Source organism: Schistocerca piceifrons, chromosome 3 (assembly GCF_021461385.2).
Source record: "Schistocerca piceifrons isolate TAMUIC-IGC-003096 chromosome 3, iqSchPice1.1, whole genome shotgun sequence".
Taxonomy (NCBI): domain Eukaryota; kingdom Metazoa; phylum Arthropoda; class Insecta; order Orthoptera; family Acrididae; genus Schistocerca; species Schistocerca piceifrons.
Window position 1 is genome coordinate 86061366 of NC_060140.1, and position 24029 is coordinate 86085394.

The window sequence follows — 24029 nt, forward strand, 5'->3', positions numbered from 1 at the left end:
TTGTCCACTGTAACTTTCGCCTACCCTTGCGTAGTATCGTTGGAGTGGTACGCAATAATTTTCTTCCATCGGTTGTGAAGGTGTAGCTGAATGCATTACACTGTACTCTTCGCGACCTGGCTTTCCATTGTCACGTATGTTACTTTCCTTCTGTGACTGGAATCGCAAATACGTAATATCTTCTTTAATTACTTGTTTTTCCGGTGCTGTTACAGATACGGATGTGGTTTCAGACTCTGTGCTTGTTCGATCCTGTTCACTACGCTCTTCAATGGTTTGCAACAACTCTGTTCGCAATTTCTGAAATTGTCGCTTCGTTTGCGCTTCTATTTTGACTATGCGGTTATCATATCTTTTCAGCGCTGCTTTTGTGATACGTTTGTGTAACACACCGTTTTCAACAACTTTACGCGCTGTACCGGCTGCTTGTCTAGTAATTACGTTTATCCGTTTCTCTAGTTTCTTGACTTCCCCTGGTGTTGTTACGTAATGTTTTGATTTCATCATGAGTGTCATCACGCAATGTTTGTACGTCCGCTTGTACCTTGTCAATGTCTGTTCTCAATTGATTGTGACCTGTTATTAAGTTTCCTATCACTTCTCGAGATTCTTTTGCCTCGTCTTCAATATGACTTAGGTGTAACTGAATTTTTTTGTTTAGTTCTTTAATCTCACGCATTTGTCTCGTGGTTTCTGCATTCTGAATTTGAATTTGGTTCGCTATGTCTTTATTTTGCCTTGTCATGGTTTACGTGATTTGTTGTAATAATTCTGCCAGATTGGTGGGTCCTATTGCGTTTTATTCCGACGTCCTACGCTCTGTGTTTTCGCCCAATTGTTGGTTTGCAACCGATTGCATTGAACTGTGCTGTGACACGTTTCTGCTCGCATTCCCTGTACTCTGTGGTGAGGGAGCTCTGATTACTTGTACTATGGGTTCTACGTATTCAACACGCAAGTTAGAATCCTCATCGACTGTCTCTCTACTTTCCTGCTCCTCTGTCGTATGCTGACTTACGTTTTCTATGCCTTGTCGTACATTATCCTCATTATGGTGCGTTATATGTCCTATTTCTCGCGATACTGCATCGTCTGTCGTACTGTCCTCTATTCTCTGTCCATTTTCATGCTGGGTCTCTACCTCAATTCGGTCAAGGTCTCGATCTGCCATTCCTAATCTTTCCGAATCCCTTATTTTCTGTTTTAAAAGCAATTCATGCGCCCTACTTCGAGTCAACATGCGCTCATACGATCTCACGCGTTTCATAAACTTTTTGTTCACACGACTTGACACTACCAAGACTGACAATCCATTCACTTACTTGTTGGGTCAGAACCAACTTGTCAACGATGTATCCGCCACCTGTGCGCTTGCATTGAGGAGAAAACTTAATTCTAACAATATTAAAATTCACAACTTAATTATGCTATTGTCTCTGACACTTTCTTACTATCTATCGCTGCAGCTACTGTTTTTGAGTATTTAAAACTTTAGGAAAAACAATTTTTTACTATGAAAATTTTTCAACAGGATATTTTTATGACCTAGTTAGGCATGTGGTCGACCTTCAATCATGGTATTTTACCATCCTGGCAGGGTCGCCATTTTCTAAACATGCTGCATGGTGTCTGTTTGTTCTATATCGTGTCTCCCTACCACTTTCGCACGACGACGCTCTGAGCGTGTTTTTTTAGGGAATTGACTAGTTTGAACCTGGAACCTGTTGCTGGTAAGGGGACGTCAGACCACACATGACATGTAGAATTCAGAAGAGTTCAGTGAGACTAGCGATGATATAACCAAATACTTAATGATTTCAACGTCAGCTCCACTGCACTCCCTGTAAAGGAATCTTAATACTAACTAAATTTAGTGGAAGGGGTTTAAGGCTTTCCTATTTTTAGTTAGCTGGTAAAATAACGTCGAAAAAGCAGTTAAGTTTACCACTGGAAAGTTTATTCTACTCACAAAACATCGTTTATAAATTGCACTATTGATAAAAGGAAATGTTTTAATACAGGATGGTAAAAACCAACTCCGTTCAACAAAAATGTGAACGAATATTCCCTGAATGGGTTTCCAAGTTCTACAATGCATCGAAGGATGACCTATGCCATATCACGTCTGTAATCTAGGTTTAAATTAAGTTTCACAAAAGAGAAAACTATCAAAGTGGTCTACAGTGACCCTCAATTATCTTTAAGTACTTATCTAACTTGTCGTAAATTACAGTGGCTGATGTGGCTCCTCAATAACTATATAACAGAAAAATCATCGCGTTTCAGATTTTTACTTCAAGTGGCAAATGTGAACACCAAGAGCTTTAATTGACGATCGACACTAGTATTACATAAAAGGGATGTAACAGATGAACTCCTGCAGTCCTGAGTGAAGCCTTATGCGCTCAAAAATGCGGCATCGCGTGCGTTCATTGCCCTGTCGGTGTTCGTCAGGGGGCGGCAGCTGGCGCAGCTCCTTCCAGCTCGCCCTCTCGGAAGCAACTCCCCTCTAACTTCTCCTTACTACAATTTATCGAAGTTGGTTAAAAAAACTATCTGGCTGTGTTTTCATCTGACCAATCAGGGTCTCAATGTTAACCTTAAGCTCCGCCTACAAAAATTCTGTCTATCCAATGAGAAACGTTATACTTTTCGTGGTGGGGCAATGTTTTTAAAGTTTGCAATGTAACAGAGAAGCGAAAAAGTCTCACGCTAAAACTTGCAGCTGGTGTGGTCCTTTTAGCGTTATAATAAGATCTATACTGTTCTTCAGGAGGGCTCTATCTTTTAACATGGGCTGGGGGGGGGGGGGTCTTGACGTAACAGAGACGCGAAAAAGTCTCACGCTAAAACTTGCAGGTGGTGTGGTCCTAGCGGTTACCTGGCGACGTGGGTATCCGTCCGTCCCTTATCGTAGGGTCTTCTAGCTTAACACGGTTCTGCTCTCGGCTTCTGTTCTCGTTTCTCCCCTCGGAACTGCGTCTGTCTCACGGTGGGAAGGTATGACATGCATTTTGGCATTCTTGTGTTAGTCTGTGGTATTCCATTTGCTCACTCGTTACTCGTATTACTTTGGTTAATTTAATGTCACGATTTATTCGGAGGTATGTGACATACTACTGGATTTGCTTATCATGTCAGGGTTTTCATGGAAGGCGTTGGATTTGCCTGACACCTTACATGTGGGTGTGTAAATTCGTTACAGCGTCAATGTTGTGTCTTTTGCGTGTGTGTGTATCGCGTGTGGGCACGAGTCGCTGAACAATAGGTGTGAGTACAATTGTGCTGTTAACAACACTTCGTAAGATCGCATGAGGCTATGTACAACATACTACAATTTTTAATTCCACGGCAAGAAATTCTATCTTTGATATTGTTAAGGCTCTCTATATTCAAGTGCCCGATAAATAAATCACTTTGGAGTGTCTGTATATACTTAAAATAACTTAGGAATAGATCGGTGTGAATCATCTTAATCGTTTACTTTTAGAAATATCTCAGGGTTATACTGGAATGTCTTTTATCATGATTAATAATTTATACTTTCGTAGGATGGCGTGGAGAAACATCTTTTGCTTGTAACACTTAATATTAATTCAAATCTGAGCACTTTCTTAACTGTTTAAATCTCTTCACTTTAACAAAAAAATAGCCGTGAAGCGGCAAACACAAGAATCCGTTTTGATATTGATACTACTCTTTACGAAATGTATAATATCAACTTAATTTTAGTCTGTTTATTCAAGACATTAATTGTAACCCTTCTCCTTTTCGCTTCACGTCACCCAATTTTTGTGTAGTTTGAAAAAGAATCTGCCGCTTAGCATATTGCGGGCAACAGTACTAATTCCAACTATCGCTGTACCGCACGTTATTAATCTCTGAAAAATGTACAATTTTTCGAACATGTTCGGATGCTAATGCTACTGAAATAGGTGGTTTGATTACCAATAACAACATATATGTACCAGAAATACTTTACAAGATGTATACGTCTCCACTCACGTCTTACTCGTAGTTACACAGAATAACGGTTCGTTTTATTACGCACCAGTACAATATTATAAATATTGACGACTCCATGAACTTACGGTATCTTATTTTCTCGAAGCCCTATTGGTGGCGACATTATTTAACTAATAGTTCTTATTTAAATCCTCATTTTATGTGTGTGCAAGGCACTATAGCTGCATAAACACTGAAACGACAAGAGCATATACACACGACCTCAAAGAACATCTCAGATTGCTGTCAGCAAATGAGATAGTAAATGTTCCAAATGACTGCCATTTATTGGCATGGAACTAATATATTGGTAGTCTTCTTCAATTGTGAATATTGGCCACACTACCCTGCTCATTGCCATTTAGTCTTTTGTGTTCGGTGAGTGTGAGTTGGTTTCCACTACCATTCACTAAATATATGCCGAAGCTGCACGATGTAATTCTCCCAGATTTTGAAATGTAAATTGCATGTGAAGATCTGGTAATCGCCTTATGCTGTGTAATTAGTTACAATTCTCGGGCTCCTTGTCGGAATGACTGCAGGTTCAGGTTATACAATCAGCAAAAAAAAAAAAAGATGATGTTGAAAATTTATAACGAAGTCACGTCAGTGATGGATCAGTGCCACTTGGATTGGTTGCAGCTCTTCCAAAAGATGATGGTGATCGAACTAGGTCAAAAGAGAAAAGCAAACAGCCAGGCATCTCTCAGCTGCCCTAGAAAGAAATGAAGGCCTCGCCTTCGTTTCCTTGTACACATAGTGTAAATCTTAACATATGAACTCTTTCGTCCAGCATCGCTACACACAATTTTATACAAAAAATAATTCTTAGAAAGGGGTATTACATGATCTAAATAACTTTTATTGTCTGTCACAAACCAAATTAAAAATCGTTTATTTTGTTGCAGGTCCTCATGAAATCTGACTTTACATACATATTTATAACATATATGCACATAGCGGTCATTTGAAAATGGCCATTTTGATGAAATTTGACATGCAATCTTTATGTAACCAGTGAAGCAAATAAAATAAATGAAATAATTTTACTTAGAAACTTAAATATCATTTATTTTAGTAAAATAGTCGTAATATAAATAGATGGTGACCAAACGTCTTCTAATCATAAAAAGTGGGATTCCACTAGTCTTCATTTTACATCAAATTTTTGACCTGCTATTACTCTCTCTCTCTCGCATGCATACACACACCATAATACGAACAACAAGAAAATAAGAACAGGTCTTTATAAAATATCAACTTTAATCACCACTGCCATCACTATTGGCTACTGGCTAAAGAGCTATCAGAATACTTTCTAAGAAAATGAGCACTCATTTCTCAGTGCGTCTTGAGCTTTGCATCCTTAAAGATGACAGAAATGAGATACCTTACCAATGAATACATCGCAACACAACAGATTACAGTGACACACAGCACAAAGGCAATGACATCTAGCAGCAGAAGCTGGTACCAGCTTAGGTCCATGCCTGCGCTACGCAGATGTGGAGCTCCATTGTGGCGCAGAACGTATTCTATCCACCAGATGGCTTTCGGAAGTGACTCTGCCTGATGCTCACGATACACTGCTGACAACTTCTTCATGTTTTCCCGATACCTACGGCATCAAGCGATTTCATGAACACAAATAAATAGTCGCTTAATTTATAGTACACAGTTATATTTAAATTAGCAGATTATGAATGTATGGTTACAATATACTAAGAATGTAGTTTTACAAAACTGTCAGATTGATACTTAAAGACATAAGATAAGGTTAAAAGAGAAATGAAAATATTTTTTCCCGGTAATTGTTTCTACTGTGCAGATGAATTTTTAATTGCTAACTATTTTGCAATACAATGTGCAAAAGCAACATAATGATTTTTATGTTGCTAAAATTGCATTGACAAACCGGTTGATTTTACACAAAAGTTCAGTGTTTTAAGAAGTGACAGAAATATAATTTGATGCAAAAAATTTCATACAGACATATGCCGTGTGTCGAACTGGTCCTTAGATAAACAATTGAATATATGTATTTTTACTATCAAACAATGGAAAGTCCAGGATGGAGTAACAACAGCATTATGAAAAGAACAGATTACTATTCACCATAGAGACGGACGCTGAGTCTCAGACAGGCACAATGGAAAGATTGCTGTACATTTTTAAGCTTCTGACGAAATGGTCTCCTTCCAAAATAGAAACCATACTCACAGTCACACAGGCAAAACTTCCACACAGATGAAAACTGTCTCTGGCCACTGGCCGGACTGCCGTCTGAAGTCTGGTAAAAGAGTTGTCATATGTGTGTGTGTGTGAGTTGTGCTTGTGTGAATGTGTACGTGTTTTCTACTTCATGAGAATGCTTTTTGCCTGAGAGTTTAATTACAGAGCAGTCTTTTCGTTATGCCTGTCTGCGACTCAGTGTCTCCTCTACATGGTGATTATCGTCTATGTTTCACTTCCGTACGTGGCTACACTTCATACTAATACTCTTCAGAAAAGACTTCCTGATACTTACATCTATACCCGATGTTAAAAAACTTATTTTCTTCAGAAACGCCTTTTTTGCCATTTTCAGTCTACATTTTATATCCCCTCTACTCCAATCATTATCAGTTATTCTGCTGCCCAAATAGCAAACCTCATCTACTGCTTTAAGTGTCTCAATTCCTAATCTAATTCCCTCAACATCATCTGATTTAATTCGACTACATTCCATTAATCTCATTTTGATTTTCACAATATTTTCATTCTCAAATAGATTTAATTGGTTGTGGTTTTAAGTTCTTGTATTTATTATAAGTAATCTCAAATTTTTGCAGTGATTTATAGTACATTTTAAACAGTTAATGTTTTCATAATCATGAAAATATTAGATAAAAATGTATTTTTCTCCTAATTACTATCAGAACATCTTTACAGTATCAGGGGAAAGCTATAGTTTTTGTTCCAACATCTCATCTATAACTCTGTGTTGCCTATACCTTTACTGCTGAAGTTTATCATGTACCTCCAACATTCGAACATTTTTAAATTCTTTCCAAGTTGAACTAATTGGTGCAGTTCCACGTTTGACTGACAAATCTACATATGCATTTCATAACACATTTATAAATTTCCAGTTCGATAATCTGACACTAGAATTTCATAGTTGTGTCAAACTCTGTATTTGCACAAGTATAAGAATGTAAATGATAAATATAGAAGATTATCCACTAAAATATTTCTAGTGTACTAACAATTTATAAAATGAACAACATTGTTCTCATGTACACAATGAGTAGCATAAATTCAGACCATAATAGAAATACCTGTGTAGAGTACCACTTAATCCTGCATGTTAAAAGTGATATGGTCTAAGATCACATTTTAAATACCCATGTTGGAAATTTTTTAAAAATGACTTGAAACATTATTTCACTATATGTTAGAAGTGGAAAAGAAACAATGAATTGTGGTGACTTCATATATTTTTTAAGGAGTCAGATCAAAATAAGTTATAAAAATGTTGAATAGTATAACATAAGTCACATTAACATTCATCAAGGAATAAATGGTCGTTTATAAGATGACTGTCAGTCAACCACAGTATAGAGTATGACAAAAAAAGTCAGTTGTGACATAGAAAATGATGTATAAGGACTTAATGTTTTCACTGTTATTAATTTTAGGATGACCTACTCATTATCAACTGGAAAATGTGCACAATTCCATGGGTGTCAACTTTGCTTCTTTTCTCAAGAAATTTTTCACAGATAGGAAATTAATTTTCAATACAGCTATGGAGGTCATAGATCATTAAGGAAAGGGCTAGAATAAAAAATTTTCAGGAAGTGAAATTACATATGAATGCTCTGCAACATGCTCTTTGTCATTAACTATATAGGGGGAAGCCATAATTTAATCACTAAAAAAACTATTTTTAGATAGCCATTATATATTACATAGTGGATGATGGCTCATTTCAGTACACATTCGATTCTGTACAGAAATGTTACATCCAACAAGTAACTTGCATTGCATTATAACAGAAAACAATATTTTCTTATCTGTAATTACTGTTCTTGATTTTGATATGCACATCCAGAATTAAAAAGGACTACTCATTAATATGAAATGACCACTAAAATTGCACTTCTGACATATTTGTTTTCCAAAAGCAATATTATTTTATCATTTATGTAAACAGTCTGATATCTACAACAAGAGCTAATGTTCTATAAGACTGAGCATACCGTGAATCAACGAGGCTCAAGATAAATGAAGGAGATGAATTTGTTTTCATAGTGAGAAAAGGTGAATGATAATTGTTTTGAGAACATAGCTTTATACTAGAGTGAGTAGCTGGAGCAAAGCAGTGATGTACTGGCAGTAAAAAGTGAAATTTAAACCTACAACATGAAAACAATCACATGGCAGAGGGTAAATACTTAACAATGGATGTAAACAAAGCTTGTTGACTCGACTTGCAGCAGAGAAAACGAAAGAATACAACAGAAACGAAGTGAGTTCATTCATTTGCCTAAAATAAGAAATGCCTGATAAAGAGGATATATATGTTTGCATGTGTATACATCTGTAGGAACAGAAGACAAAAGGCAAGAACATTATAAAAATATTTTAATAAACTATGATACATATTAAATAAAAAGATGAAAAAATCTGATAATCAGGTATAACAGAAAATTTTCTGAGCAACCTTCATCAATTATATTATGTCAAATTTGATAATATGAAATTTAATAATACATATTACTCTTAACTAACAACAAAGGATTGTTTACATCGTTGACTTAGAGATGAGGAGTAGTACAACCAACTGTTCCTGTTGCTGCCTTCATAGTGGTGACTTAAAGTCAGGCAGGCTAAGGCTATAATGCCTATACAGTCTGATAGACCCATCATGTCGATAACTAATGAATACTGTGTAATAGAGTAACTGAATTTTGAATTGATATGACTCAGACATGGAGACTGCAAGTGATATTATAGATACCAACACTGACCACTAAATATAGTGGTGAGAACACTTGAAAATCTAAAAGAAATGTTACTTACTTAGGATCACCAAGAATAGCTCTAATAGCTTTTAGAACCACATCCTTTGTGATACTTCGAAACTGCAGCCTGTAACCAATTTCAGCAGATACCATTTTTGCTACATTGTAATGCTGATCTCCCATGAATGGAATCCCAATTAAAGGGACACCATAATAAGTGGCTTCATTGAAGCTCTGCAGACCTCCTTGTGTGATGAAGATTCTAACATTTGGATGTGCTGTGGATGACAAACACATACATTACTAATGATAGAGTAATTACATGTATCATATTTGTCAATTTATTTCTGGAGTAATAATTTTTTAAGAATCTGTAGGAAATAATATCTATCGCTTCAACTCATCATCATTTTCAGTTTTGTATACAGAAACATAATGTGCAGATATTATTTAGCTATAAACAAAGTAAAACCAGAGTAATTCTCAGTAAGCTACCATAATTACTTTAGAGGAAAGTTTCATGGACATAAGCAGTCACTGGAGAGGCTAGTGACATCGAACATGTGTACGGTTTTAAGTAAAGTACTATACTGAAACTGGATTCAGAGTGCATAGTGTGCCTAAATGATGATGCAACAAACTTTCTAGGGATGCTGAAGAAGAATGAAAGTGAAAAAGTGTGCGAAAGTTCTTCTGTCCTCAGAAGTTCCAGTCAAACATTACACTGCAGTAGCCAACAGGGGAAATAGTTCATTGGGGTTGTCATTCTAATGTTTGCTGTATGGTCTGAATTTCTGCTGAAAGATACTAAAACAAATGTTTTTAAATGCGTAACACTTAATACAGAAGTGTGCGATTATGACTTTTCCATAATTGCAATTTATGTCAAATCTGAATGATTGTCTACCTCTACTGTAGAAGAACTCTGCGACCAAGTAATGGAAACATGTAATTGGTACCACAAACACACTTACAGTTAACATAATTATGACTTCATTAGGTAGGAAGGTATTAACTGGAATGTAATAATTACTATTACTTTCAGAAAAAGGCTACTGCCGATAGGTGTGAATATAATCGAACCAGCAGTGTAATAGGACATTCTTATAAAACCAGCAACACAAATTATTTGTGAAGACTGGAAAACTAATAGAGTCGACCACATGGATGTCCAGTTTGGATTTAGCAGAAGTGTAGGAACAAGTCAAGCAATACATTTATCCTAGAAGGTAATTTATAGATTTAGAGAAATCTTTTGCAATGTTGGCTGGAATAAAGCCTTTGAACGTCTGAAGGTACCAGCGATAAAGTACAGAGAGAAAAAGCTTACCTAAAATTTATACACTAACCAGACTCGAGTTCTAACAGACAGACATGAAATTGAGGATCAAGCTGAGAAGGGAGGGAGACAGGTTTGTAGAGTACTGCTGATGTTACTCAGTCTGCACACTGAGAAAGATATGATGGAAACGAAAAAGAAATTTGAAGAGGGCGTTAAAGCTGAAGAACAAAAAATTAAAACTTTGTTTTTGCTGATTACATTGTAATCCAGTCAGGGACGACAAAGGACTTGGAAGAGCAGTTGAACGGAATAGGTAATGGTTTGAAAAGACGTAAAAAGATGAATCCCAACTAAAATAAAACAAGGATAATGGGCTATAGTTGAATTAAATCTGGTGGTGCTGAGGGCATTAAACTAGGGACTGAAGTACTTTAAGTTGTTTTGCTATTTGGGGAACAAAATAATTCGTGATTGGTGAAACAAAGAAGATACAAAATGCAAACTGTCTTTTTTGAAGGCATTTGTCTGTCTTATATGGAAGTGAAACCTGCACAATAAACAACTGAGACAAGAAGAAAATAGAAGCTTTGCAAATGTGGTACTGAACATTAGATGAGTAAATCATAAGGTACTAGCTCTAAAATTGGATAAAAGAAAAGTATTTCACAATTTTACTAAAAGAAGGGTTTGGTTGATTGAGCACATTCTGGGGCATAGAATAATCGTCAGTTTGATAATGGAGGGAAGTGTGTGTGTGTGGGGGGGGGGGGGGGGGAGGGGGCGATTGGAGGCAGTGAGGCCAAAGCTTGTCTGTGGGTAGCAGGTTCAAATGGCTGCAAAGGTTTTGCACAAGTGAGGCTAACGTGGAGGAGACTGCAACAACGATGTAGAAAATGTCTGATGACTTGTTTGAAAGAATTAACTACATTCCTTCCCTGTCCCTAGGTGACAGGATGTGTGGTACACTGATATATGAAATACATTGCAACTAACATAGTAAGAAAAAACTAATAGGCAAGCATTTCACAGCTATTTTAATTAAACAAAAATAAGTTCACCATATTAAGTAGTGAAATAGGAAACAAGTACACTCATATCTAGATAACAATATGTCTTTTGTGCATTTGCAAATGCACACTAGGGAAATAATCCATTTTTGTAAATATGTGCTTCACATTTGCTGCTGAAAACTTTGTACAAAATAATTTGAGGGGTATATGTATTATGCACATAATAAGTTTACGCAGCTGATAAAAAGGTAATGGGTGCCCTTGACACAGATGAAAGATGTGGAAACGAGCGAGAAGAGATCAATACTGACTGACAGAGGTTTGGGTGTATACGTGGTGTTTGTTATTCACAGGTGTGCTGTCTTTGACAAAGAGAAAACATTTTTTCAGAATTCTACATCTAGCACTCTTCACAAACTGAAAATACTGTGAGATCTGGCAGTTTATAGTTGAGGTGTTGTCATCTGATCAGGCTGTCCTTTGCTTTATAAGTGCTAAATAGATTGCAGTGCCGATACAATTCCCAATGTTTGATGCCATCTTCCATCACTGAAATTCGACCAAATACCACATTTGCTTGTGGTGAATAGAGGTGCAGAATAGTACACACATATTGTACTGAAATTTCCCATGTATGTCTATCGTTGTTCTTACGCCATAGGTATTCGCCTCACTATTAGAGGCTAACAGTCTAGACTTGAATAAATCTCCTACAGCACGTGTCGGGTTGGGGGTTTTGAATTCTTCTGTGAATCCACCTCCAGTTGCCGCCGGCAGTCATTGATATTTAGCCTCCTTCCATGTATACTGTCATGAACAATGCTGGACAATGGTACTTAAATTAATCGAGATAGCACTGTGGCCACACCTGAGTGTCAACGCAGTTTCATTCATTTTTATACGCAACAGCACTTTTTCATTATTGCCAACGTAAAAGACGTCTACCCATTTCTGCCATCACTTGTAAACAGAACCAGTCGCGCTCCTCGCCTTCGTAATAAGGCAGCTCGCTGTGAAAACTTTCCTTTATCGCATGAGCGAATTTTTTCCCAGACACGAAACCCCAGCAGGGTTGCGTGTCTAAACTGACCACTATTTGAAAATTGGGATGGTTCGATCGTTCTCAGATTCAGATCTCTTACTGCAGCCTACAAGTCAAATTAGACCCAACTTCAGTGTCCAACATAACCTTCAAATGCTTCTCAATGTAAAATTTTTATGTCGCCGTTCTGACGAAGGCCTTCTTTCCTGAGAAAATACATCACTTTCCTGCCGCTTCTGATGCCACGGGTTAAAACGAAGAACTTCATCGTCACCGACCGTCACTATTTCCTCTTTGACAACATACATTTCAGAGACTAGCTCGAGGAGCGTCTTTACCAACAATAACGATGATAATAATAAAAGGGTAATCGAATACTTAGCTACAAGACAGGGGTCTTTTTAAATATTTTAGCTTTTCATAATTTTCATGCTGGGAAAAAAACGTCGACAAACTGTCTGCCTTTGTGCAAGACCAAATTCACTGATTTTTCTGTTATTCGTACAAGTTTTGGAACTTTACGTATCTTTAGTAGTTCTTTAAAATTATTATTCTGTCTCGGAAGTTTTTGTGATAAGAAAAGATTTTGAGAATCGTATGAATTCGACATGAAGCTATTTCTTAAGGAGCAATAATCTGACGTATATTGACGTCAGTATACATATGCAGTACAGCCACATTTCGTAGTTCAGTCATGAAATATTATACATAATATTTATAGTGTATGAGACCTACATCAAGTTTTTTTTGCAAAGAAATATAACTTAAGTGTTATATTCACGACACATAACGTCAACAATCATTTTAGGCTGGAACTGTCATATGAAAGATACAATTTAAAAAAAGACGCGTCATGAAGGAGTTATGCCAATTGGTCAAAAGTGATATTCATACAGGTATTGACAGAAAATGCAAAATTGTAAACTTTGGCACCCGATGGATGAACGTGTGACGCTGCAGCACAATTTCACGGCGCAACTTGCGAGGATAGCACACCGGGGCATAAAGTCTTTGCGAATTTCATCCCGTGTACTCAGTAGCTATGCTTCGCAGACAGGTGCGTGAACAATATACGCAGATATCAGCGTGTAGCTGGGCTCAAACAAGTGGGTTGGAGTAATCGGTGAATCGCTCGAGATTTGAATAGAAGTGAGCAGTCGTCAGGGAGGCACTCAGAGCTCTGGATTCATCATTACCATCGATCTGACTTGCAAGTGATCACAAGACCATTAATAGGCGGCTCACAGATAGGGTGATGAGCTTATTGCGCCCCTTCCGCAGACTGCCTTCGACTTCTCGACTTCTGTACACCAACAAGCCCATTTGCCGTGGTGTCGGGCGTATTCAGTCTGGACTCTCGTTTACTGGAGTAGAAATGTCTTCAGAGATGACTCCTGCTTGGTACTGAGAACCGATGATCACCGAAGACGTGTTTGAAGATGCCCCAGGCAGTGGTGGGATACGAAGCTTCTACCATATCACAAAAATATATCAGCCAGGAGAAAAAAGAAAAAGAAAAGAGAAACACTGACATAGCACTGAAAGTGCTGAAACAAGTGCTAGTAAGAGAAAATTAAATGAATTTTGTCTTGCATATTATGCAAATTTTCTCCAGTTTGACTATATATATTGCATACCTAGTACAGATTGTTGTGGAAGCCATTTGGACATTTTGACGTTAGGTGGCAGGTCAGTTGCGTCGTCCTTCTCCCACTTCCAGAGCACCCTCTGCGGCAGCTGGGAGAAGGCGTCGAGGAAGGCCCGTCGCTTTTCTGGTGGCATTGTGCTACTCAGTACGTTGGTGCCCAGGCTGAAGATGATAGCACCCTCTGTGGCTCCGTCCAGCCACTCCTGTACGTCCTGTTTGTGAAACACAAAGCCCATTGACACATAATGTTACTGTAGTTCACGTACTACTGAATTTGTATTAAATTTGACATAACCTTGAATTTAGTTAGTTGTATCAGACCGTTCTGAAGGCAGTGACAAACAGTAAACCTAAACGAAGCAAAGAAGGAAAATATGAGTTGCACTTGAGTGGAGCGTAAATAATTCCAGGAATTCTAAAAATAAATGCTGGCTTCAGTGAGCACGTGGTAAGCCCGTAATGATTATCTCTTCAAATTTGTCTTAAATATTTAATTACAAGCTGTGACATTGTCGCGAATAAAAGAGTGACACGTATGTACAATAAGTTTCCTGTAATTTACGTCTATGTTCACAAACTTTTTGTTAACAGATTACCGGTTTCGGTCTATAATGACCATCATCAGATCTGTTTTATAAAAACAAAGTCCTAATGTACTGCAGCCATAGTGGTACCGTCAAAAATTTTTAGAAAACAAATCTGATGATGGTCATTATAGACCGAAACGGGTAATCTGTTAACAAAAAGTTTGTGACCATAGACGTAAATTAGAGGAGACGTATTATTTAATTACAGTTACAGGGGATAATCATGTTAACATCTTTGCTCAAAATTTGTATCGCTTGTCTTTGCTTTACTGCGTTTCAGTTCAGCGGGCATCTACCTCACGAGCATGGGCAGGGGCATAAGAAAATTTGCGCCAGTGGAAACACTAACGAATTGAGAGCAGTCTCGATGCAGCAGCTGCTCATGTTTTGTAGCTGAAATGTATGTGAATGTCGAATAGGCACAGAATATATATCCCTTCCTCGACTGCCTTATCTCACTCCTCACATGAAAAATAAAATCTACTTTATATGATAACTGCGCATCATCAGTTCAGTCACGTTTATTTTTCTTTTTGTTGGGTCACAATGTTCGGGCTGGACTGATGTGGTCCACTGTGATTTACTCTCCTTTACTTCTCTTCATCTCAGAGTAGCCCTTACATTTAAACACACACTTATCAGACACGAACTATCTGGATCTAATAATCTCGATAGAAATTTTGCCTCTGTTGTGTACTCGAGATCAAACGCTTAGACCACCTTGGAAAATATAAGCAGGGACCCAAAACTAGCAAGGATTCTTTTTCCATAGACAGAGAGGTGTGGGTGTCACTAAAGTTGGTTTGTAGTTTTGACAAAATCAGTATAGGCAGCGGGAGTACACGACCAGTTTACTATCTTACAACAAAGACTTTCTTGTACTCAGCCAAATAGCATACACGATGGAGTTTCCTCCAAAGGCCCACGGAAAACGAAATACGTAAATGTTCTGAACAATGATAGGAGCGAAAGCTCTACGCCAGAAGCAGTAATAACGTGTATATTCCAGTAGCTTCTGTTCTGTGGCCCATGTCCGACAGAAATACATTTCTGAAAAAGGTGCACAAACATCGTCCGAACTCCTACGGAAATCAGGATTTATGGGTAGAGATTTTAATGTGCGAGGGATGCTGCAATGCAACTTGCGATAAGTTGGAAATTTGAGTCGATCAGGGACCGTGTCCGGATGGTCGAAGAGGTTAAGAAAACAGTTCATGAGAAGCGATAAATCCGGGTTCGAATCACGGTCGTGGACAAAGTTTCAACTTTCGGCATTGCATTATCACAATGCCCTGTGCGACTAGCTTTCATGATTTCCAACCCATCTTTATAGTCTTTCCTTCTCCTCGTCCTTCCTACATTCCATGTTTACATAGTATTAATAATGTGTTGTTGTTGTGGTCTTCAGTCCTGAGACTGGTTTGATGCAGCTCTCCATGCTACTCTATGCTGTGCAAGCTTCTTCATCTCCCAGTACCTACTGCAGCCTACATCCTTCTGAATATGCTTAGTGTATTCATCTCTTGGTCTCCCTTTACGATTTTTACCCTCCACGCTGCCCTCCAATGCTAAATTTGTGATCCCTTCATGCCTCAGAACATGTCCTACCAACCGATCCCTTCTTTTTGTCAAGTTGTGCCACAAACTCCTCTTCTCCCCAATTCTATTCAATACCTCGTCATTAGTTATGTGATCTACCCATCTAATCTTCAGCATTCTTGTGTGGCACCACATTTCGAAAGCTTCTATTCTCTTCTTGTCCAAACTATTTATCGTCCATGTTTCACTTCCATACATGGCTACACTCCATACGAATACTTTCAGAAACGACTTCCTGACACTTAAATCAATACTCGATGTTAACAAATTTCTCTTCTTCAGAAACGCTTTCCTTGCCGTTGCCGTTCTACATTTTATATCCTCTCTACTTCGACCATCACCAGTTATTTTGCTCCCCAAATAGCAAAACTCCTTTACTACTTTAAGTGTCTCATTTCCTAATCTAATTCCCTCAGCATCACCCGACTTAATTCGACTACATTCCATTATCCTCGTTTTGCTTTTGTTGATGTTCATCTTATACCCTCCTTTCAAGACACTGTCCATTCCGTGCAACTGCTCTTCCAAGTCCTTTGCTGTCTCTGACGGAATTACAATGTAATCGGCGAACCTCAAAGTTTTTATTTCTTCTCCATGGATTTTAATACCTACTCCGAGCTTTTCTTTTGTTTCCTTTACTGCTTGCTCAATATACAGATTGAATAGCATCGGGGAGAGGCTACAAGCCTGTCTCACTCCCTTCCCAACCACTGCTTCCCTTTCATGTCCCTCGACTCTTATACCTGCCATCTGCTTTCTGTACAAATTGTAAATAGCCTTTCGCTCCCTGTATTTTACCCCTGCCACCTTCATAATTAATAATAGCACCACAGAAAGCATTTAGAAAGTTGCTAGATCACTGCCACGATGTAACATGGGCCTCGGGAAGAATCGAAGGAAAACGATCCCAGTCGTCTCGCCCTAAACCTCATGGAAGACCTTTTACCATGCAGAAATCTGTCGAAACCGCTATATAAATGAACGAATCAGTCCACCCCAGTCGTCTCGCCCTAAACCTCATGGAAGACCTTTTACCATGCAGAAATCTGTCGAAACCGCTATATAAATGAACGAATCAGTCCACCTGGACTGTATTTAAGCAAAAAGTGAATAATTATATACTATACCTGAGGAAGAGGTTTAGTGTCTGGCTGTATGTGTAGACCAGTCAGTTCAACGAAATTTGGGAGATTCGGTCTGGGATAGCATTCAGTGAAATGGTTAGAAACGAGCATCAAGCTGAAGTTTCTCTCAAGATCGAACACCGATGGGACTGATGGACCGAAGTAGCTCTTCTGTATCTCGTCGTGTCTCGGCAGCACCATACTGTGCCACACAAAGTTAAAGTAGAGCCATATGTAGGCGCTGTAGAGCCTCTCCCAGAAGGACATGTGGTGAGAGTACGGCAGGACCCAGAGCGGCAGGTAGGCCGGACTGTCCGGGTTCCTGTGGCTCCAGTGGGTGTACGGATGCGCCCCGTGGGTGACGAGGCCCACCATTGGTGGCGAGCCAACTGCGTGCACCACGCCGTAGAAACACGGAACCAGCAGCCTCTCCATGATGTACAGGTCGAATTTGGGCGCCGACCTGGAACACCAGTGCGCGACGCGCTTATTATTGGTACACTGTGTTAAAAACTTACGTAGCTTGTACTCTACAACCACATTTTTTTTTTTTTGCAGTAGTACACATACTTTATAAAGCTGATCATCTCCGGACTATTTAGCGTGTCTTCGCAGGTAGGGGCTGCTATGTCCTCAATGCGCGAAATCATCTCCACAGGATCCCAGTCGCGCATTGCCATCCCCATCCAGTCGGAAGACTTCCTGAGGTATCTGTAAGCCGGAGATATGTCCACCTCCGTGTAGTTTTCTATATTTTTCTGTAAGTGAGAGGAATAGATCGAGTTATTGGCTTTGATTTGAAACTTATTACTACAGCTGAAAGATGAAGATGATACAGTTGCATTCTACTGAGTAAAAGGTACTTGTGGCAATTACAGTTTCAGTATTTCACTACAAGTTCGAGGGATCATTCATTTCGGCCATTAGCTCGTTATTTTTTCTAGAGGTTTTTCTTTACCTTCGATAAGGACAGAAGCTTGAGTAATGAAGATAAAGCTGAGATTATATTAAATTTCAGCCTCCAGTTGTATAAGCTAAGAAACTTTACCTAGGTTTCGGCTATAGCAATGTAGCCTTCTTCAGAACTGTCAAATACAAAATTAAATTTAAAACATGCCAAATATTGGCCCTTGTCAAACTTAAAATGTTACCAACATTTAAAGCGAGCGATGGCTGGCTCTGGAATTTCAAGACAAAGCACGGTATTCAAGAGTTTTGTTTAAGTGTTGAAAAACTACACTACTGGCCAATAAAATTGCTACACCAAGAAGAAATGCTGATGATAAACGGGTATTCATTGGACAAATATATTATACTAGAACTGACATGTGATTACATTTTCACACAATTTGGGTGCATAGATCCTGAGAAATCAGTACCCAGAACAACCATCTCTGGCCGTAATAACGGCCTTGATACGCCTGGGCATTGTGTCAAACAGAGCTTGAATGGCTTGTACAGGTACAGCTGCCCATGCAGCTTCAACACGATACCACTGTTCATCAAGAGTAGTGACTGGCGTATTGTGACGAGCCAGCTGCTCGGCCACTATTTACCAGATGTTTTCAGTTGGTGAAAGATCTGGAGAAGGTGCTGGCCAGAAAGGCCCGTACAGGACCTGCAACATGCGGTCGTGCATTATCCTACTGAATTGTAGGGTCTCGCAGGGATCGAATGAAGGGTAGAGCCACGGTTCGTAACACATCTGAAATGTAACGTCGAATGTTCAAAGTGCCGTCAATGCGAACAAGAGGTGACCGAGACATGTAACCAATGCCACCCCATACCATCACGCCGGGTGATACGCCAGTATGGCGATGACGGATACCCACTTCCAATGTGCGTTCACCGAGATGTCGCCAAACACGGATGCGACCATCATGATGCTGTAAACAGAACTTGAATTCATCCGAAAAAATGATGTTTTCCCATTCGTGCAGCCAGGTTCGCCGTTGAGTACACCATCGCAAGCGCCCCTGTCTGTGATGTAGCGTCAAGGGTAACCGCAGGCATGGTCTCCGAGCTGATAGTCCATGCTGCTGCTAACGTCGCCGAACTGCTCGTGCTGATGGGTCAACTGCTGTTTGTGTATGAGAAATCTGTTGGAAACTTTTCTCATGTCAGCACGCCGTAGGTGTCGCCACCGGCGCCAACCCTGTTTGAATGCTCTGAAAAGCTAATCATTTGCATATCACAGCATCTTCTTCCTTTCGGTTAAATTTCGCGTCTGTAGCATGTCGTCTTCGTGGTGTAGCAATTTTAATGGCCAGTAGTGTATCAACGGACTTACAAGCAACAGAAAATTTTATTCAAATGTTCAAAATTGAAGCAGAATCTCATGACCCTGAATTTATATGCAACGCAATGAGACAGGCTTTATTTGGAAGTCTTTGCCTGAAACATCTGAAAGGGAAACTAGTACTCTTGGGCATAAGGTTAGTTGAGACCACATTACCGTGCCGAAATATACTAATTCTACAGGATACCACCAAAATGCAGTACCCCTTCTGTTGATAGGAAAATTTAAAAATCCTCAGGCTTTCAAAAATGTGAAAAAGCTTCCCATCTCTTACAAGAATCAACCAAAGGCTTGGATGACTGCTACATTGTTTTTCGAACGGTGCGATTCAGTTTTCATACATGAATTAAAAAAAAAGTACAAAAAGGAAGTAAGGAAAGAAGGCAATAAAGTGAATTCTGGACAGTGCATCCACCCAACCCACAGAAAGCCTTCTTGATACAGAAGATGGACGTTTCAAAACACTCTCCCTGCCGCCAAACGCAACGAGTTCGCTGCAACCAATGGACCAGTCGCTTGTCGAAACTATGAAGTGACATTATAGAAGAATACTATTGAGGAAGGTTTTTATAGAAGTGGAAGTGAAGAAGGCGCTGTGGCTCATCACCAAAAATTAAATTTAAAGTCTTCTCTTACAATGTGGCGGAAACATGGAATTTGGTGAGGACAACTACATTAAAAATGCTTCAAATAAACTGAAAGCCGTTTAAACCAAAGATGAGGTACCGAAAGACGAAGGTAGAATCGTGTAAAGGAATATGGAGAAAGAGAAGCGGCTAAGGACGGAATATCAGATATTAGATTATCCGGATCGGGTCAAGTCCCGACTCATCTGGATAGCTGGAGTTCTACGGTCGCAGAATAACACCCCAACAGATGATCATCAGTACAGTGGCGTAGAACTGCTTTCCCTTCACTCTTCCGTGATCCCCTCCAAATAACAAGTATCCAGTCACCCAAACACCTAGAACCTTTTTACTCTCTGATAGCTATTAGATCCACATTCAGCTCTCTACAACCGCTTCCCTGGCTAGCTGCAGTCACAACGTCTGAAATATCTTAACACGTTATTTAAAAAAATGAACATTCATACACACACATAAACATACATATACACGCGTACCCAACCGCACACGCACATACACGTGCAAGCACGCATTCGTACACGTACACGTACATATAGAGATACAAAGAGAAAAGAAGTGAACAGTCAGATATTCATCCCGTATTTTGTTAGGTTGGCAACAGTTATGTAAACAAGTAAGCGACATCATGTTATACGAAACCAAGAGTCACACTTACTTTCTACTTTAACCGATGTTTGCGGTACCACATTCTTTTCAATAATGTTTATTCCGATTTTGGGCAACAAAGTACGAGATTCATGTTCTTCAAATAGCCAGGCTATACATTTGTGCATTTACCAAATTTTATATCTTTTCAAATTTGGCCATAACGTAATAACATGTTTGCATGTTTCTGTGAGATAATGTTGTGCCATGAAAATTAGTTATCCTATGGATTCCATTTTACATGAGTTACAACTAATGACAAATATTTCGAATATCTTTCCAAATGTATTTTATTATCCACAAAATAGAAAACTACTGCTATGTTGCAAAAACTCACTTAACTTTTTCATTAATAACAGCGTAATTTGTAAAAGCTAAATATTTATTGTCGCATACACGCGGTATACTCCATTATTTCAGACATTATATTTCGTTATAATTTAAAACAATCTATGTTACTACTTTCAACCTTATTTTTTATAAGCAGTGAAAGATGAAGTTAAATTTATATTGTTCACTTACTTAAAACATGAAGTTCATGTAATTATTAATTTGATCAATTACCGCTTCGAGAACATACCAGAAGCTCATGTTATATTTAGCAGAATCCTCTCCAGAGTGATCACTTCAGTTCGAGTGTTCATTTTCCAAGTCAGTGCAAACATGTCTTGTCAGACTGTGAACGTACTGCACTGTTAGTCTTTGTTTCATAACTATGAAAAACGCGCGTGCGCAGGTAACTGAAATCATCTTTAGGTTGTTCAACACATCTTTTCTTCAGTGTAAGAGTATCTTTGCTCCGCAGACGTGATTATTTGTGTAAATGTAAAAATTTGTATAGTGAGCATCTCAATAAATGTAAGTTTCGCGGACGATGTTCATTCTTGCACATATCCCAGTGGCGACACCAGCTATCAGTCTGATTCATTATACTGTTCCCCATAGCAACCTTGCTTCCCTGTCGCACAATGCACCTAAACTGCGTAGCGCATGTGCAGTTTCTGGTCCTGACCTTCATAAAAAGGCTTCTGTAGTGTCGACACCACAGACGTCATCTGCAACCATCCAAGCGTCACGAAGACGCCTAGATGAAATATTGAGGGATTTAGGTAACATGCTTTGGTGTCACATACGAAAACCTCAGATCCAGACCAGATCCTGGAACTCCTACCTGCTTTGTGCGATCACCTTAACAACTGTGCTCTCTGAGCACATCTCTGGGCTTGATCCAAAGTCACTGTTTCCACCTACGATTTACGAGCCTGGAGTGTCAGGACTTTTACGTATTTTATCCTCTTCAAAAATTTTAAAGTATTACCATAAGTTTTCATAGTCATGTAAGCTGGTAAGCTTAGGAGCGGAAGTTGGCATCCCATCCATGCTAATGAAATCGAAGAATCCTACTTTTCTTTTTTCCCCTGGCCTTATCCTATATCATCACTGTGTCAGGATGCTAATTTTTGGATTTGGCAATGACACTTGTTGAGGTTGCGCAGATGCCATTTCTGTTACCAACCTATTGCCTGTAGCGACGAAATTTGTGTTCCTCAATTGTCTAGTGAAAGTGCGCGAACGTTTTCTAAATCGTGTAACTGAGGCGGAACATGGGTACGTATTCGGATGTGGGAAACCGCTTAAAAACCACATCCGGACTGACCAGTACACCGTTATTGAACCGCCGGGCGTATTTGATCCGGGGCCGTTGCGGCTCCCCGTACAGCTGAATCCGCGTGTTAACGTGGGCAGCTGTCCAGGTGGATTAACGAAATGGAAAGATAAAAATGAAGCCCTTGACTGTGCAGTACCTCCTACTGTCACCACTTGTCAGGAAGTACAGGATGGGCGAGAAGTCCCACATGTTAACAGCGTAGTACCGTTAGACATGTAGGTAAACACCGTTCGAAAACGAAAGAGTGTGTTTTTAAGTTTCAACATTTATTCTGAATAAACAATGTCTGGTTATTATTAATATTTAATGCGAATAAAATGTGAACATTGTTACAAATGTTCGTTAATCAAGCTCAGTGTGCAGTCTTCGATGTGCGATGCAAAGTTTGATGCGACACCATGTTCTTGCGCGTATCCGCCGCAGCATTTCAAGGCTAACCCTTTCAAATGTGAACTCAGCCTTTCAGCTGGTCGTCGTGCACATATCGTCGCTTACTAACGTCTCCTTTCACTATGTCCCGCAGTGTATTGTCGGGTGTTGTCACGTCTAGGCTTTGTGGAAGTCATGGCAACAGTGTTGACGCCTCTCTTGAACTACGTCCAATCCAGCGATTTGAAAACAGTTCACTTAGCAGTTTGTAGGCACAGCAAAATGTGGTGAAGCGCCTTCCGATTGAAGTTTAACGATTCCTCCAGCTCTTGATTCTGGAAATAACTATGTATTCATCATGTAAAGATAGGTGTGGTAATTCATAGAACCATGAAAGAAATACGATCTAAACAAGCAGTCTGCCCTTAACTCTTTGATGCACAGATTTTATGTTTAATTAATTTTTTAATAAAACATGCATTTTCTATGTCTGGTGGGGTTGCTAATAAAGGAAAACATGAATTAAAATTTTTTATTGTATTGATTTTGGTTTTAGATGGTGGTATATATAATATACCACCATGCCACTTAGGGCCGTACCTAAAGTTTTTGAGATATCTTGGTTTGTGCTTGTAACTCACCTTTAAATTCTACTCTAAGCAGTAATAATTAGTATAATTAATGTAAAATAATTTTATTTCTGGCAATTGGTCATTTACAATACAAAATCAAATTACAAACCTTACAAATAAAATATGTTTCTTATTCCTTTTTGTGAAAATCTTGAAAGCACCTTTTTGTTTTGCTAAGGCACAAAGGCACTTTGCATTCAGCGCACATCCAGAAAGTGCGCACTTGCTTCTTTTTTGTACTGCATTTCGCACAACGTCTGGCGGTAGTACGCTCTGGCTGGTGGGATGAATTGTCGAGACGCTGGCGTGAGGAAACATATGGCTTGTTTTTCTTTACGTGGACTTGACTCTCATGAAGTCTAGATGGCCTCAATGGTGTTTTCTGGGTTACTAAGCTTTGCAGGATACTCATCCTGAAGACTTTGGCAGTCATTTTTTCTCTATCGCCTAGTTCCTTCCAAA

The 24029-nt window shown here is 39.0% G+C and overlaps 1 protein-coding gene across 1 annotated transcript in view; it reads right to left on the reverse strand.

Annotated features, from left to right (window-relative positions):
* Positions 1–4971: 4971 nt before the first annotated feature.
* LOC124789856 (UDP-glycosyltransferase UGT5-like) overlaps positions 4972–24029 on the reverse strand; it is a 36159-nt gene continuing 17101 nt past the window's right edge. The window contains exons 2-6 of the mRNA XM_047257369.1: positions 17877–18064; positions 17310–17769; positions 13986–14208; positions 9073–9292; positions 4972–5623 (exon numbers count right to left, since the gene is read on the reverse strand). Coding sequence (XP_047113325.1) covers positions 5347–5623; positions 9073–9292; positions 13986–14208; positions 17310–17769; positions 17877–18064 — 1368 coding nt within the window. The 3' untranslated portion in view covers positions 4972–5346. The remainder of the gene's footprint in view (positions 5624–9072; positions 9293–13985; positions 14209–17309; positions 17770–17876; positions 18065–24029) is intronic.